Raw genomic sequence first — 16,513 nt, forward strand, 5'->3', positions numbered from 1 at the left:
GATAAACCTGGGCCGGTAGAGATAGTCTATTCCAGTTAGCTCTTGATTAAAAACTACAACAAATAACAGACTTCCTTTTGGAAGTAGTTTGTGCTACCTCCCACATTGTCCACTCCACTCGACCGCCCGCACCCGTCTCCTCGGCAATGCGACTGGTTCATCTCAACCAAAGTGATTACTGCCCGTTGCACATCTCACTTTCATTAAACATCCGCCTTGCGTACACGCCAGGGCGAGGTTCGCTCCAAGCTAGATTTCTGGTGCAACCGCATCGCGAAACAAATCTTTCCTTGCAGGTGCAACCTTCATTTCTATCAAACAAAACTCGACAACACACCCACCCAGGCTTGCTTTTTTGCCTGCAGAGAAACTAGGCCAGGACACCCAGCCATTCATCTACTACCGGCAACTAAGGCCTAGAACCCGCCCGCCACTTGCACCTGACCTCTGGTAGAGACGCGGTTCCCCCAATCAACGATCACTTACCATACCCTTGCCGATAGGTCACAAGTTTCATCTCGCTTCGGGGTTGACCTTTGCTGCGCTGTACTGTCACTGCACAGGGGCTGGGAGCCGCGTCCCCTCCCCGCCTCTTTCCGCTAGGCACGAAAGACACCCGCCCCCACTACTACAAGCCCGATTCCATCTGCAAAGGTGCCTGGCCAAAAATGGGCAATCAAACCTCCGCCCAGAGACAAGCCGGGGCCTCGGGATCATCGTCGTCCGCCGCATCGGCTCAAGCCTCGGCGACGGGTAGCGATCCTCCCACCCGCTCACATTCCAGGCGCGATTCGAAGCATCCCATCCCCGTCCAGATTCAACGCGCCGCTGCCCCGCCGGAGCAGTCTCCGGCTCAAGCACAAGGTTCCACCACAGTGCCCCCGCGATCGCAACAATATCCTCTTAGCGTTCCCTCACCCTCGTCCAGCGTGTCCAGGTCGGCAGAGTTACCCTCCCGCCCGCTGCAGACAGGGCCGGCCGACGGGCCTAGCAAGCCCGTCGCCGTGCCGAACGCTTCGCAGGCGCAACAGAACCATCAGCCACATAAAGCGCACATACCAGGCGAATCTGCACCAGGGGGAGGCGCGGGGTCCGAGGCTCTCGAGACCCCGGAGGCTGCCATGGTTCCCACCAGCAGCATGTCAGACTTGTCGTACATAACGCGCCCGCCACGGCTTCCGTTGCCCATTGAGGAGGAAATCCACACGCCTGGCTCGCCCATAATATCACCGAACGAGAATGTCCCAAGCTCTCCTACAGGTGCCGTCGAGACTCTCGACTCGGAGGAGACCCTGAACCGCAAGTCCTCTGCATTGAGCTCGGGCACGTACAATCATGAAGCCGAAGAAGAGGAGGAAGGTGGAGATGAGCTCAGTGTCGACAAGACCAGGCCCACTGTGCCTTTCCGCCTCGAGTGGCCGCATGGAGGAGAGAAAGTCTACGTTACGGGCACGATATTCCAATGGAACCGCAAACATCGATTGCATCCAGTCGAGGGCAAGCCGGGCCACTTTGCCGCAACGATCAACATCCTACCCGGAACCCACCACGTAAGATTTTTGGTGGACGGGCAGATGCAGACATCCACAGAACTACCTGTGACGGTCGATTTTGGCAACAATCTTGTGAACTACATCGAGGTCAGCGTGACCGAGCCAACTCCACCAGGAATTGTTCAGCCGGATGCCCCCGAAAAGAAGGTCTCGCAGCAAGAACTCGCAGGCTCAAGGGGCCCCTCACAAATAGATGAGAAAACGGTGCGCTATAAGGAGGTAGACCCGAAGGAGGTCTTTGAGCATGAGATTCCAACCTATCTGGTAGATTTCGATCAGCCAGAAGATTCACATGCATACCATGTGTCGGTTGGTGCTATAGAAAAGCTGCCTGCGGCACCTGCTCTTCCTGGTTTCCTCAGCAAGCCCATTCTGAACGCGGCAGTTCTGATCAAGGACGACAACAGCGTGCTCAACATGCCGAATCACACAGTGTTGAACCACCTTGCCACTTCAAGCATCAAGAACAATATCTTGGCCGTGTCGGCGACGACGAGGTACAAGAGCAAGGTATGCTGGCCGAGTGTTCTAGTTTCCGTTGTCCATTTACTAACATAATCTCTTAGTACGTTACCACCATCATCTACAAGCCAACAGGTCAAGATGGCTAAGCTGTAGGTCTCTGGGATCACTGAATTCTGAAGGATACATAAACCTGGATGTCATTGTCGGATGGGGATGGTGAAGACACCGGGCCCCAACAACTGGATCTAGTGGCTGGCCGTTTCTTGATTGGTACAATACATATCACTTCTCGTAAACGATAACATGAGTTTGATAGTGGAAAATGCCCTCTATATGGCAAGGCTCGATGCTCTGTTCTCTGCCACATTATGTGAGTTTTGTCAGTTGTCTTACACCTTCAGCTTAGTGACTTTGGGTGATGGACCTGGGAAACACCGATACTCAAAGCAACGTGCCAATTCAGTTCGCTCCATTGAAAGTAGAAAGCTATAAGGTTATCACAAGACGGGTATTGCTTGTAGTCAGACGGGCCATGAATTGGTGATTTCAACAAAGTACGTGAATGATATCGATGGACTAGATCCCATTGCAGTAAGAACCCCTAATCACTAATCTCTCCATTTGACGTGCACCTCGTCTGTCCTGAACCTTTGCGTACATGTGCTTTCTTCTAATGGTGTCCTGAAACCAGTCTCGTAAGCGAGGAGACCGGCATGTGCTATCATGATTCCGTTGTCGATGCAGAATCGTTCATCCGTGGCGTAGACGCTGCCGCCGCGGTCTTTAGCCATGGCTCCCATCATCTGCTGCAGCCTCTCGTTAGATCCCACGCCACCGACGATGAGAACCTGCGTGCTACCAACATGGGCCATGGCGCGTTCCGTGATCTCGACTAGCATGGCAAAGACGGTCTCCTGCAGAGTGAAGCACAGATCGGCGGGGGTGAAAAGGTCCGGCTTGGCTACCATCTGGGCGGCCAGCTCGTCGGCGCGAGTCAGGATACCCGAGAAGGAGCAGTCCATGCCCTTGACGGCGTAGGGAAGGTCCAGGAGCACAGAGCCCTGCTTGGCCAGCTGCTCAATGTTGTAGCCGGGTGCCGGGTCGTTACTGATTTTCAAGGTGCGGGCGAAGCGGTCAAGGCAGTTGCCGACGGCGATGTCAAGCGTCTCGCCAAAGATGCGGTACCGCTGCTCGGCGTACGCGATGACCTGCGTGTTGCCTCCGCTGACGTACAGCACGACGGGGTTGTCGGCGCCCGTGATGGCGCGGCCCATCTCGATGTGGCCGACGCAGTGGTTGACGCCCACGAGCGGCTTGTCCCAGAGCAGGGCGAGCGTGCGGGCGCCGATGGCAGTGCTCGTCAGAGGCGCCCCCATCCCCGGCCCCTTTGTATAGCAAATGCAGTCGACCTCGGCCACCGTGACGCCCGCGTCCCGGATGGCCTGCTGTGCCACCCGGACGAAGAAGGAGCGGTGGTGCGCCGCCGTATCCTTGGGCAGGAAGCCCGTCCCCGGGGGAGAGACGAAGGTGTCCCGGACGTTGGAGAGCACCACCGGGTCGCCAACCTCACCTTCGGGCGGGTGGGCGATGATGCCGATGCCCAACTTGTTTGCGCTGCCTTCGCATCCGAGGGCGATACGGCGGCGCTTGGCAGGGTTTGATGGGATGGCCATTGTTGTAGCCGGTGGTGATGCGGATGAAGAAAAGGGGGTTTCGGGGGCGGCTGATGATGCCTTATCCTCCCGGGGCTTAGGTTTTCTGCTCTCCTCCTGTGTGGGACCTTCCGGTCCGGACCCAGAAGTCCCTGGGGCCTCACCCGTGACTTTGCGGGTTTGTCCGGTCCCAGGCCTCGGAGTGCCAAATAGTGACTTGATAGTCTGGGTCGTGATCTGCGGCAGACACGGGCGCAACCCCACGATGTGACCGCTGCCACAGCAAACCACCTTGCTGGGACTTGACGACTCGAACATACGCCTTCAAGGTTTGATGGTCAACAGCAATGGTGCTTCAGTTGACTAGTAATCAACTTAATCGAGGCAGTCAATACTTGTCACATTACACCGCTGTTGGACTTGAAGCGAAACGTTTGTAGTACTTCAGTACCAAACTCAATGTACCTTAGGCTTGTCTCGTTTCTCAACCTACGTACAGTACCTACCCGACCCTGACCCTACCTACCCTTATTTTCATCCCAATCAAAAAAGAAATCACCCCCGCTATGACGATTTGGAGGGGCAGCAATTGCTCTTCGAAAAAAATAAAGTGGTCCACCACGAATTCTGCCGATCTGCATGTGGATTACCTGCAGGGGTAATGGCCGCGATCGCCCACCGCCTTCTGGCCTTCTTCTGGCTCTGCGCACCAATCGACTTGCAGGTTACCTAATCCGTCTAGACATTTGGCCGCAGAGTCCGCGCACAGGCAGGCGCTTAGTGTGAGTCTCATTCAAGTTGACGAGCATCCATCCAACTCCACTTCCCCGTTTAAGCCCCCGTCCAACCCAACAACCGCACAACTTGACGACACAGATATCGCCCTCACCTCTTTCTTCCATGACGCCGACACATACTGACGCCGGATGGCTTCTCGAGAAGACCGTCTACACTGAGTTTATTATCTTGCCGTGACGACACACCTATGAGACTAACGTTTCGAAAGGGGAACTGTCATGACAGCGCCCGCCGTGCGGGATGGGGTCTGCTGACACCCTCCGCTATCCTCCGGGTCAAGAGACTCGACTAGACCCTTTGTCTTGTCAGTTGCCTCCGCGAGTAGCCATCAGGCTCTCTACATACTTGCCGCTTTCCCCCGTTGCTGCGTCCCATGCAATGCCGGCAACCGACGGGCCACGGGGAAGCGGGGGACCGAATCGTGGGCTCATGTCTTCTAGGCACAAAGAGTGGGTAGGTTTCTATTCCTCCGAGAACAATCTTGCTTGTGGTCCAACTATTTATCTTGAGATTACTTGCTAATACTTGTTGGCATGAAGGAATGGGCCAGAAGGCGCTCGTCGGTAGTGTTATTTGGGGGTCCTGGCCTCTCTAGATCTGGTATGCCAAAAAAAGAAGAAAAAAAAACACGCTTTGACACTCCCGCCAACCGCAAAGCGACTGCGCAACCACCTCTCCAGTTCATATCATCGACTAGGTACAGCTCCCCCAAATATCCCTCGCCGTTCGAATCTACACAATGTACAAGCCTCTACAATTATGTACAGTACACAAAAAGCCCTAACCGGAAACAGAACACACCCAACGCCATGCCCGCGCAACCCAAAAGAAGAAGAAAATATCATGTCCTGTTTTCCGGCATTGCAAACGATCGGGTATAAACTCAAAAGAAAACAAGAAGCGAAGAAATATTAGAGGCGGATGAAGCTTGCCTAAGCACTATGCCTATCAGGCGGACTGCTGCATCTGCAGTTGCGGCTGAGGTTGAGGTTGCTGCTGCTGCTGCTGTGGTTGCTGGGACGGTGGCTGGCCACCTCCAGACCACGGTAGTGCTGGCCGCGCAGTCCCATTGGTGACAGGCGCCGCTGCAGATCCCTCGATGCGCCGCGGTGCTGCTGACCCCAGCGGTATAGTAGCGCGAAACTTGAGGGCACGAAGATCGAAAGGGTCGACCTCATACACCGAGTCTTCGTCATCACTGGAGTCACAATCATACTTCCATCGATCGCTAACGACCGGGAAACGGGTTGGGACAACATCAACCAGTTGCTTTTTGACAGGCCGCCTGTCCACCCAGAGTCTGTTAAGACGACCCACGCGACGTCGATACTCCATTGGATCTGGTGAGTAATCTTCATCATCCGCCGATAGTCCATGGAATCGACGGACAGGCGCAGGCGCTGGTGCGTCCAGTTCCATGGGTGTAGGCTCTTCTAAATCCTCCGCCGACGCACTATTCGGCGGCGTCATCAAGTATTGCACCTTGACCGGCCGCCACTTCGCTGGGTCGGGCTCTTGTTCGGTTTCGGGCTTCTTGTCAACCAAAGATGAGTTGGTGAGATCCACATACTTTTCGTTCCATTTCTTATGATTTTCAATCTTTGTTTCGATGTCCACTCGCATCTCTTCTTCTCGTTGAGCCTTGAGTTCCGATAACAACCCAAGGTCTACGTCAGACGCACGGGTATCGCTGCGAGGAGCGACGCGTGCCGGTCCAGCAGCAGCCCGCTGTTGCACCGGTTGTGCCTCTGCTGGCTTTTTCCTCTGAGGCTAAAAACGGAATCAAGGTTAGTACATGAAGCTTTGGGTTATGCATTGACCTGCTCAAGAAAGCAAACTCACCTTGGTGTTGTAAAGATCCTCATCATCGGTTTTAATACCGAGTTTGATCTTGACCTTCTTAACATTGCATCTTTGCTCAAAGATGGCTCGATCAACATTCAGCATTTCACGCTTCATTACTTCACGTCCATGAGCCAAAGCGATGAGCTCACGGCCCTCCTCAAGCTCGCGCCGCAAGCGCTTCAGTTTGTCTGCGATCTGTGTGTCGCGAGCTCGAGTCTTGCGAGTCTGCCGAACCTCTCGCCTTCTAAAACAGACGAACGGGTCCAGATCATCGCTTTCCTGGTGAGTCTCGAATTTCAGTGAGGGATGAAGCGGCCCCTTTTTAGCCTGGCGTTGTGATTTCCAATGCTCATAGATTGCTTTGGCGTGCAGCATCAGTCTTGGAAGTTCCAACTCTGTCAGTGGCGGCACCATGTGGTCGTAGGATACAACTGTGTTGTCGACGGCCGCATAAGGCGCCTGGACTGATGCAGTATCCTCGAACACGAACATGATTTTCTCAAAGTCATCCTCAGACAGCGCGGCAGTGCCAGCAGCCAGGTCCTTGTTATACTTTGCGAGAAAAGCTTCATCATCCTCTGTCATATCATATGGACAACCTATGCATTCCTCAACAGTTTGCGAGAAGCGAATATAGTTTGTCGGTTCGACAAACTTGGTGGGATACAGCTCATCATAGTTGATGTTGCTTTCTTGCGTTTGAGTAACAGGGATCTCCTTGTCCGCAGCAACACCTGTGGTAGACAGGACAGCCTGAAGATGGTACTCCTACGATGGGGGAAATCAATGTTAGTCAAACACGATACGCGGCGAGAGAGAAGGGGGTAGGCATATGGGACGGGGTGAGCTGTTGGAAGAGTGCAGTGGTTCCACGATCACGTGTTGGACCACGTGTTCCCGATCACATGATCGACATGCAAGATGGCAATATCACCGGCATCACTCACATTTTCCTCAGCAGACTCGACGCCAGTCTGGATCTGCTCATTCTTGAGGGCCTCATATTCGTTTGAATCGATTTCAGAAAATAGAAGAACCGGCAGCGGGGTTTTCACGTTGAGTTTCTTGTAGCGAACTTTACGTGTTGCCATGGTGCCGTCTGTGGTTTGGTGTTAAGATGTCGACAAAACGGCGGAAAAGCCGCGTCGAAAAAAAGTCAGGACATAAATTCAGGCCTGCGACAACGTTCCATCGACTTTTTTTGATAAAAAGTCGCGTTTTGAGGCCGTTTTTGATGCTTTTGATTGATCGTGCTGGACAAACGACGTTGACATGTTTGGGCGGAAAACTCTGCTTGTTGCACCACTGTTGGCACCAGGACCCCACTTTTTCATGGCTTAACCGAGAAAGGCCGCAGTCCAGGCCCCTCTTACCACTGTAAAGGGGATTGAGGCGACATTTCAATATCAAAACACGGCAGTCTCCACCAACGACAAGAGCCCAATTGAACAGAAAACATGAATGCATATAATGTGCAAATTTACTATGAACATTGATTTTGTTTGCCAAACTTGTTTAATTGAATTCATGCACACATGCGTTTATTTACTAGTTCGGAAATTCGAGACACAGCAGCTGCAGATTCTCGGAAATTTTTGCAGTGTTTTGCCAGTTTATACTTCGTATCTTTGCCACTCTTGTGGTCGGACAGGTGCTGTTGTCGTGAGGCCAGTCATAACAGGGAGTAATCCACTCAAGCCACGTGGTCAGTGGCACACACTGCCTGCGCCTCAGCGTATCGAAATGTTGTTCAATGGCGCCAGGTTTTGTCTGAATATCACGTGCTAGGTACCCCGCGGTCATTCATCCACTAGGTGTGGTGGAGTCATGATACCCACTCTCGACTCAACGACCACCCACCCTGAATCTGACCGCCCGCTGAGGACGCCATTGAATCTCGGCCTTATCTCACGTTGGAGAGTCGGTTGGCTCTCGCACCTATCGCCGTTTCGCAAGCACCAATTCGAAAGTCCGCATCCAACTATCAGCCATTTCCCCTTCAATTTCTTGTGCAGCCAAGCCCGACTTCAGCCAAACAACAATGGGCAACACGACCAGCAATGTGCTGGACGGCATAGTCCAAAGCTCCAACTGTCCGTTACGGCCCCTCACTTCCCCTCCTTGATGGCCCTCCGCGTTGCGCTTGCGCGCGCGTACACGGACGGTCGTTTGGGGACCAAGCGTTCCGTCCTTCCACGCGCACTGAACCAAGCATTCATGTGGCTTACCCGATTTTCACTTGTAGTCGATAGGGAAGAAGTTGACAGGCTGAGGAAGAGGTTTATGAAGCTTGACAAGGCATGTTACACTCCGAGGCTTTGATCCGCACGCGACAGCGAGACATAAGACGCCCAGCATACTAACTTGAACCTTTTACTTTTACCAGGACAACTCGGGCACTATCGAACGCGATGAGTTTCTCAGTCTCCCTCAGATCTCCTCAAATCCCCTTGCCACACGGTATCTACCTACCCGCCTAATTACTACGATTATCCATTCGAACACCCAGGCCTAGGCCTTCTTGCCCCCGGGCTCTTCGCGCACATTGAAGCGCTGACCATTGCGAAAAAATGTGCAGAATGATTGCCATCTTCGACGAGGACGGCGGCGGCGATGTGGACTTTCAAGAATTCGTGTCAGGACTGAGCGCCTTCTCGAGCAAGGGCAACAAGGAACAGAAGCTGCGCTTCGCCTTCAAAGTCTACGACATTGACAGAGACGGTTATATCAGCAACGGTGAACTCTTCATTGTGCTCAAGATGATGGTCGGCTCAAACTTGAAGGACCAGCAGCTGCAGCAGATTGTCGACAAGACCATTATGGAGGCGGACCTGGACGGTGATGGCAAGATCAGCTTTGAGGAGTTCACCAAGATGGTTGAAAACACCGACGTCAGCATAAGCATGACGCTAGGTAAGTGTCTCTTTGCGCTTCATTTGCGAAGAAAAAAGCATATTGTCTTGCAACATGGGTCCAATCAGGCCAAGTCGGAAGCATAGGCCGACGATATACATGTCATGGCTGCTCTGTAATCATACTAACAAACGATTTGCAGACCAATTCTAAATGCCTCTTACGCCATCCTTTTTCGATTTCTTGCCAGCCCAGGCTGGTCCCGGCATTTGTTCACAGCGGCTACTATCATCGACGTTATGGAAAATAAATCAGAATACCCAGTCCTGTTCATTGCAGGTTCATTGCGCCTGTGGCCATTTGAGCGCCTCGTTTGACGATGATGATTCTTCTGTTTACGAACCACTTGAATATTCAAGCGTTACACTCAGAACTCGAGTCTAATCCTGGTGGACTCAAGAAACTGCAAACTACACACGTAACTGTGAGGCTTTTGCCTTTTACAACGGATGCCCAAAAAATCATCTTTGTGACCGCCCGGTCTGATTGGCTCGCGCATTCTGGGATCTTGCCATAGAGAGCTCGCTTCAGGCTCAAGATGTTGCTGGTACAGCCGACAATACGGCAGGCTTGCAGCGCAAAGACCGGCCTGTCTTGCCGGGCTTTTGATTGTATATCTTGCTCCGGGCGGATGGACGGGTAATGGCGGACAGCAGTTCATGTTTATGTACTCAGGTTCACGGCAGTAGTCGCTCGGCGTAAGCAACAAGGTGCTACATCATCATTTGGAAAACCGCTAAATGGGTATAGTCTCTCGGCGTGGACTTTGATATATACATATATTTGCCACAGAAATTACAAATGTACTGCATACGACGTTTATGAGTTAATATATATTAAAACGCGTCATCTGCCGGGCTCGCAAACGCTAATGCTTACAGTTAATTATGAGGCCTGTTGATAGCAGTCAATTCGGCATGTTTTCCGCGCTCCTCTTTTATTTACGGTAAGTACAATGGAAGGTACCAAGCAACCAAGGTATATTATACGTGGTAAGTACCTGGGTCGTTTTCCCAAAGGCCTTGGGCCCTTGGCAGCCTATATCTCTTGGCAAATGAGCATGCATGAGCCTCTTCCTCCACTTAACCTAGCCTATCAGCACCCATCCCCTAGCATTGGGTCGGTTGGACCTGCAACGACCAAATTCTCCGATAATACCGATATATATATATATATATATATATATATATATATATATATATATATATATATATATATACGTTTCTAAAGAGCATGTTTCAACCTATTCGATTTTTTCTAGAACTTGACTATTCCAAGCGACCAAGATTTTACCCCGATCCCACCCCTACCACTGTGATTTTACTTGCCCCCTGTATTTTTGGAGCAAAACTCTAGCACAGACGTGACAAAAAATAAAATTAAAAAATAAAAAAAGAAGGGGGAGGGGGTGTAACTGAGGGTTGGAGCCTTACGAAAACAAGAAAAAAGGTTTCTCTTAAATGCTTTTTGCGGCAATCGCAAAACTTGCATACCTGAGTCTGGGCAAGGGGTCTTTTTTTTCTTCTCTATTTTTTTTTCTTTTTTTTTTTTTTGTTACGAGTTTGGACGGACTAGAACTATTCTAGTGGCACCAGGCATGTCGTCTGTGTTTTCTCGCAACATCGGGCTTATTTTCCCCTAGCTCTTACTCGTGACCACATAGAATGGGGATAAGCAGAAAATTCAATTCTCAACTTGCTGCAAAAAAACCCTGCCGCCAGGGTTTCAAGTTTGCTAGTTGGTTGGTCAAGTGATCTTTTTGCCACGCCAAGTTCCCCTCCACGAATCTCGGATTCGTATCCAGGGGTAAATGAAGGTGTACGTACTTACGGAGGTACTGCGTACGTAAGAACTATAAGATCAAGCACACTAACAAACAGGTCCTGTGTTCCGTGGCAGTGTCAAGGGAGTTACCACTACATCAAGTAAAAGCTGAGATTAGTATTTAGAGAACATCAATAGGCTAACCAGGTATCTACTTCCAACTCAACACGATCCCGTGAGGGTGAGGTTGGAGATGACTTCTAAGTAGGTGACAGTAAATATAATGAGGCCCAAAAACGAGAGGGCAAATGAACAAACAATAATGATAAAAATGGCTTTTAGCAGCATGGGCCCCGTCAAAAAACGGAGGTTTAACCAAACGTCGGCAAGCAAGTCTACTTCCGATCCAGAACATGACACCCTGAACACCCCCAGATGATGCAACAGGAAAGCAAACGCGTAAGCCTACCCCCCATTTCTTGAGATGTATTCCCCCGAAGCCTCGTTCGTCGAATCATTGCAGAGAATCGGAACTGCCAAAAAGAAAGAAAAGGGTATCAACCAATCGACAGGGTCTTATGAGTAAGCGAAGAGCAAAAGCAAAGTCCGAAAAATAGAAGAGTCGGTATTGCAGGCATTTTAAGGCAAAACAGACAGGGTGAAAAGGGGGCAAAATATACACAAGTTCGAGGCATATACAGCGGGTACGTCAAGTCCCTCGCGAGCCGCAGAATGTATGGGATGCGCTTGTAAACCAGCCTTCCAAACCAACCAACTCCACCAATGTAATATTGTTTGCCATAGAGCACAAGGATTGCCCCGCAAGTCGGAGGGGCAGTGAATAGAGCATAGGACTGATGAACTAGAAGAACGTAATCGACGTGGGTAGGGTGGGCAGATTCGCATTAATCGTGTATCGGGAAGGGCATGAGACATCAAGTCGTTATTGTGGCAGGAACAGGTTATGCCAGATACTCTAGACGGCTTCCCTTATCTAGGACGCGTCTAGCGTGAAGCGGTCAAGTAATAAGAGTCATGGCAACCTTCGGTTACTGTCTGCGAGAGGCTGAGGTTGCGGACGCCCCGTTAGACTCGTCCCCTGAACCATACAAGTCCGCACATTCTTCCAGAACTGTCATTACGCAGAACCGTCAGCCTCCACTCTTCAGCCAAAGCAATTCCACAAAGGGCCGGAGTTGGTTACTTACTCGCAATTATCTGCTCCTCCCATACTCCATACTGATAGTCCACCAAGCCGTGTCGCTCGATCTGGTCGCAAAGCCTCAATAGCTCCTTGGCCATCTTTTCTAGGCCATCTTTGTTTATAAGTGTCTGATTCCGCTGCAATTGCTGGCCAGATTCCATCAGCTCCTTCTGCTTCTGGAGCAAAGATAGCCAGGCGTGATTGAAGTCATTCCAGAGCTTTATCCTGTCATTGTACAGGGTTTGATCGTCCGACGTTAATCCTGCGAGCGCTATGTTTAGCTGATACCCTGTGGTCCAGATTCGGTATGTTATTTTGGTGGGCGCAGCCTTACCAAGTTCTGTGACATGTGATAGAAGCCAGTCGGAAACGTTGAGAAGGGATTCGCTGGCTGCTTGAAGAATACCGTTTGTCACATTCTGGAATATCTCCTTGAGTGCAGTCTGGTAGCTGGCGTATGCCTCGTCCAGCCCACTGGTGGCTGGGTACTCCTGCTCGTCCAAGCTGACATCTGCTGTCGCTGCCGCCGGTGCCGCCGCCGCCGCCGCCGCCGCACCCGCCGCCTGCGACGCCAGCCCACTCATGCTGGCCATATTGCCAGAGTATCCGAGGAGAGCGTTCCTATCCGCTGGGTTTTGGTACACCGCCGAGGATGTGTTTGAGGATGCGCCCTGGGCCTGCATCGAGGCGGTGCCCGTGTTGGACGCATCTCCAGAAAAGTATGGGTTTGCGCTAGCAACGTCAGCTGCCATCATCTGTAATGCTGCTGTTGGCTGCCTCTGAAACGACTGCTGGCTCGTATCGTATACGCCAGGGTTCTGAGCACTTGCTGATTGTACATTGTACATCATGTTTGCGGGGTTATAGCCCGTAAAGTTTTGCGTCTGCCGTCCATCTTGACCGTAGTCAGTTGTGGACTGATGGTAGGAAGACATTGATGATTGCGGCATGGCCGTCCCTGTTGGGAATGCGCCTGCTGTGGAGTCTTGATAGTAACCGCTGTAACCTGCCGAACCGCCCATGCCCCGAGCTGTTCCGGCAGGGGACGAGTTCAGAGGTGCCGCGCGGTATCTGCTATCGGCCGATGATGAAGTCGCGTACCGTCGCTGCTGCGCAGGATCTTGGATTGATTGTTGGGAATATCTCTGGTTTGAAGCAGGATGAACCGGTTGTTCATTCTGCCTCCTACGAATATTGTTGTCATCCATGCCCCGAGGGTCAGGAAAGTTTATAGTCGTCGAGTGCGGCAGCACGTCTCCTCAACACACATTCAGCAGAGCCCAGCCGTCGTTGTTTGGCCGTCGTTCCTGAAAACTGTGCTTGTTCAGCATGCGACAAGCGTTCCGTTTCTCGTGGATATCGAAGGCCAAGGCCTGCCGGTGCCTAGACCTACTTCTTTTTTTCGGAGTTCGAAATGATGGGTCGCGGGGCTGATATGAGCGTCCTAAAACAATGCGCCGTGAACCAGGATCAGATCGAGTGGTATCTTATGATGGATTTGATAACGCGCGCTTAGCCGGACGTTTGCAATATCGACTGCGCACACAGAGGTTACTGTGAGAGCTGGCGCAGTTGAGACGGTTTGGTAAGTGTGTGTGTGTGTGTGTGTGTGTATGTGGTTTTTGTCTCTTTTTTTTCTAGTTTTTGTTTTGGGTTTGCGGTCTGATATTGCTGCTTGCTGCAAAAAGCGTGCGGAAGTGCCAAGTCAACGTCTTTATATGCGGAATATAAGAGTCGTGGCAATCGTTGCCGGGTCAAGCCGACAAAAGGATGAAGGTTGGCAGTTGACTCAGGTCTTGGATGCCCCCTACTTCCCAAGGCCGGCTTGCCCTGAGTTTGTCGGCCTTGACCTGCTTCGCGGCCGACAAGAACGTGACTTGAGGATCGGGAGCAATTCTTCAAGCATGTACGGTATGCGCAAGCTTAAGAATCCAGCGTGCGAGTGGCCCAGTGTTAAGAGATGGCAGCCCTGATCTATGCCCACCCCCTTTCAAAAGGGTAGCCGTGGGAGGCTGGAGAATCTCCCCGCGGTGAAAAGCTATATACGGGTGGATGCGGCAGTTGCAGAAGTCGTCAGACCTTCAGCGAAGCTCTGGTCGACTCGCGCTCCGGCCAAACTATTAGTGGATAATAAGCCGTCTTGTCAGGTTTGTTGCACTATCGCAACTGGGACTATCCTGGCCGGGAAATAGTGACGATCGTCTCGCATGACAAGCGCAACTTGGGGATAGCCTGTTAGGGTTACTTGGAAAGTCGAAAGCCTTGAGCGGAATTTGGGGCATTCGATTCGTCTGCCACTTCCGCCGCCGCTTCCCTATTTCCAAGTTCGTTCTCCGGCTCGTATACCGACGGCCTCAGGTGACAAAAGGACTCCTGCTATATCGATATCTATAAGATGGGCCCTGGAAGATTAATGGAAGAACCAAAGCCAGGGTATCGATGAGAGTGACTTTTAAGAGGGGAAAAAACAAATGATCGTAGGGATCAGGTGAATAGCGTGGGTCCCAGTCACGTCTTATACAAGCGTGGACTGGATGCCAATATTAAGAAAAAGCTAGTGGCAGCTGGACGAGTGGGCATGGAGAAAAAAAAAATAAAGGCCTTGAAGCTCGGACGAATTTTCCGGGAGCAAGAACCAAGGCCAATAAACCCGGCCCAGCTATGATCCAAGGGTCGACAAAGTATATCGGACAGTATGCGAAAGGGGAAATGGAAGGTGGGAGAGCCGGGAGTAGGCTACCGCCAAGGCAATCTCTGATGCCAACACACACAGTCCAATAGAAGTGTAAAAGAGGAGTAAGTCGGGAAGCACAAAGGAGCTATTAGCGGGTGTGGCTATGACATTGTGGGTAGTACGGGAGCCGAGATCAACAAATGGAGGCTGAAGATCTATATTAGGAGGGATATCCCTGGTCGAGGGCCCTCACCTGGAGGGGACTCCCTTGATATGATTCTTATTTTTCGCTTTTTTTTTTTCTTGGGAGAAGAAAAGAACTTTGGGTATGGGGCATGCCAAGCCCCACCGAATGAAGGGTTTCGTCATTATTTCCCCTCCTAAATCTGACATTGATGTGCCGGGTCTAGGTAATGGAATTGGGAAGGGGGCTGGCTTTTTTAGGGAGTTTGTTAAGTGTTGATGGGTCCAGCTCGGAATTTGTTCGTGGGAGTGGATGCTGCTTGTCACTGTACGTACCTTTTGCTTCTTTCCTCTAATATTTTGTTGATTTTTATTGGCTTGCCTTTGGATTGTCATGCAAGATGAGGCTGGGGATTTGGGGGACCGCCAGGAGCAAGGGTCGCTCTCAGCCCAGAGAAAAGTAAAGTGGACGGCAGCTTGGTAGACTGTATAGTGCACGACCGGGGCGACAGAGCCATGAAGATCGCGGTCCAATTGCCCAATAAAAGGTCGAGTTTTGTCTCTTTACGGCCACACCCAAAGTAATCGTGGGCACACCAAAATGACAGAAAGTAGGAAAAGTTAGAGCGGCCAAGGCAGGTGACGGACACCTTTAGCGCGCCACTTAATTTTTTCCCCTTCCCTTCTTCTCCGTTTGTCTCGTTTTAGACACGGACGAAAAAGGCCGACTTTGACATCGGTTGTCTTGTCAGACCAATACCTTCAAGAAACACGCAGAGTGTCAAAGTCTCGCACATGTCAGAAGAAAGGAAGTAAGGTAGGAGGAGGCTAATCAAGGGTAGTTGGTAGGTAGAAGAGGTCACTCACGGTACTTACCGATGTCTGACTTCTTTCTTGTACGGGTGTGTCGTGCATACAACCCGACGGCCGTGCAGAAAAGGTTGGATAGAGATAGGCTATATCGTAATTGTCATGCGTAGGTGCACGAAAATGGGTTCTAGTTGCGAGAAAGGAACAACCCCTCAGGAACTGTGAATTAGAGGCCGTAGAACAGACGGATGATGACACCAGATGAAAGAAACTCTTGCCGGGCCACCTGGCCGTAGGTACAATAAACTAACAGCGGTAGCAGAGCGAGGCGGGCGCCTTGCTAAGGCCGTTATGGGGTTTGTCAACACGACAGGATCAAGAAATTTTGAGATCGCAAGAGAGTCCCGTAATTGGTGAAATTGTGCACGCGAGACCGGGCCTGCTTGATTTCTTGAGCCTGCCGTGGCTGCCTCGTAGCACGGTGCAGATTAAACGCAGTGTGGTGTGGTGGTGGGTGGTGTGGGTGTTGGGCGGCGTTGAAATTGGGAGGGGGGGTTTATTTCTTCTCTGCAGCAATCGGCCGAAACTCGCCGGATGCGATATGTTTTGGGGTCGCGTGCTATATAGCTAGCTTCTCCTGGACAGCTGATTT

The 16,513-nt window shown here is 51.4% G+C and overlaps 5 protein-coding genes across 5 annotated transcripts; 2 read left to right on the plus strand and 3 right to left on the minus strand.

Moving 5' to 3' along the window:
- On the plus strand, window positions 1–2,418 carry MGG_06930 (uncharacterized protein). Its single transcript, XM_003709621.1, has 2 exons — window positions 1–2,063; window positions 2,120–2,418. Exons 1-2 carry the CDS (start codon window positions 669–671, stop codon window positions 2,162–2,164), a joined length of 1,440 nt encoding a protein of 479 aa, XP_003709669.1. The 5' UTR covers window positions 1–668; the 3' UTR covers window positions 2,165–2,418.
- On the minus strand, window positions 2,252–4,225 carry MGG_06931 (glycoprotein endopeptidase kae-1). Its single transcript, XM_003709622.1, has one exon. It carries the CDS (start codon window positions 3,986–3,988, stop codon window positions 2,627–2,629), a length of 1,362 nt encoding a protein of 453 aa, XP_003709670.1. The 5' UTR covers window positions 3,989–4,225; the 3' UTR covers window positions 2,252–2,626.
- A 696-nt stretch (window positions 4,226–4,921) lies between these two features.
- Window positions 4,922–7,644, minus strand: MGG_06932 (uncharacterized protein). Its single transcript, XM_003709623.1, has 3 exons — window positions 7,261–7,644; window positions 6,311–7,081; window positions 4,922–6,238 (listed from the first exon to the last, which is right to left on the minus strand). Exons 1-3 carry the CDS (start codon window positions 7,402–7,404, stop codon window positions 5,417–5,419), a joined length of 1,737 nt encoding a protein of 578 aa, XP_003709671.1. The 5' UTR covers window positions 7,405–7,644; the 3' UTR covers window positions 4,922–5,416.
- Window positions 7,645–8,222: 578 nt separating this feature from the next.
- Window positions 8,223–10,116, plus strand: MGG_06933 (calcineurin subunit B). The gene is made up of 5 exons (XM_003709624.1): window positions 8,223–8,406; window positions 8,559–8,611; window positions 8,700–8,773; window positions 8,892–9,226; window positions 9,369–10,116. Exons 1-5 carry the CDS (start codon window positions 8,355–8,357, stop codon window positions 9,377–9,379), a joined length of 525 nt encoding a protein of 174 aa, XP_003709672.1. The 5' UTR covers window positions 8,223–8,354; the 3' UTR covers window positions 9,380–10,116.
- A 1,042-nt stretch (window positions 10,117–11,158) lies between these two features.
- Window positions 11,159–16,349, minus strand: MGG_06934 (uncharacterized protein). Its single transcript, XM_003709625.1, has 5 exons — window positions 15,928–16,349; window positions 15,388–15,811; window positions 12,529–14,582; window positions 12,199–12,456; window positions 11,159–12,122 (listed from the first exon to the last, which is right to left on the minus strand). The coding sequence occupies exons 3-5, from the start codon at window positions 13,400–13,402 to the stop codon at window positions 12,040–12,042; spliced, it is 1,215 nt and encodes a 404-aa protein (XP_003709673.1). The 5' UTR covers window positions 13,403–14,582; window positions 15,388–15,811; window positions 15,928–16,349; the 3' UTR covers window positions 11,159–12,039.
- Window positions 16,350–16,513: the final 164 nt, after the last annotated feature.

Source organism: Pyricularia oryzae, chromosome 1, assembly GCF_000002495.2.
Source record: "Pyricularia oryzae 70-15 chromosome 1, whole genome shotgun sequence".
Lineage (NCBI taxonomy): Eukaryota > Fungi > Ascomycota > Sordariomycetes > Magnaporthales > Pyriculariaceae > Pyricularia > Pyricularia oryzae.

Coding starts and splice junctions, on each gene's coding strand:
- MGG_06930 (XM_003709621.1), top strand. CDS start 669: ATGGGCAATCAAACCTCCGCCCAGAGACAAGCCGGGGCCTCGGGATCA. Junction 2,064..2,119: donor CGACGAGGTACAAGAGCAAG/GTATGCTGGCCG, acceptor ATAATCTCTTAG/TACGTTACCACCATCATCTA.
- MGG_06931 (XM_003709622.1), bottom strand. CDS start 3,988: ATGTTCGAGTCGTCAAGTCCCAGCAAGGTGGTTTGCTGTGGCAGCGGT.
- MGG_06932 (XM_003709623.1), bottom strand. CDS start 7,404: ATGGCAACACGTAAAGTTCGCTACAAGAAACTCAACGTGAAAACCCCG. Junction 7,082..7,260: donor TCGAGTCTGCTGAGGAAAAT/GTGAGTGATGCC, acceptor CCCCCATCGTAG/GAGTACCATCTTCAGGCTGT. Junction 6,239..6,310: donor AGGATCTTTACAACACCAAG/GTGAGTTTGCTT, acceptor TTCCGTTTTTAG/CCTCAGAGGAAAAAGCCAGC.
- MGG_06933 (XM_003709624.1), top strand. CDS start 8,355: ATGGGCAACACGACCAGCAATGTGCTGGACGGCATAGTCCAAAGCTCC. Junction 8,407..8,558: donor CATAGTCCAAAGCTCCAACT/GTCCGTTACGGC, acceptor TTTCACTTGTAG/TCGATAGGGAAGAAGTTGAC. Junction 8,774..8,891: donor TCAAATCCCCTTGCCACACG/GTATCTACCTAC, acceptor AAAAATGTGCAG/AATGATTGCCATCTTCGACG.
- MGG_06934 (XM_003709625.1), bottom strand. CDS start 13,402: ATGGATGACAACAATATTCGTAGGAGGCAGAATGAACAACCGGTTCAT. Junction 12,457..12,528: donor ATCACATGTCACAGAACTTG/GTAAGGCTGCGC, acceptor TAGCGCTCGCAG/GATTAACGTCGGACGATCAA. Junction 12,123..12,198: donor GGAGGAGCAGATAATTGCGA/GTAAGTAACCAA, acceptor GCGTAATGACAG/TTCTGGAAGAATGTGCGGAC.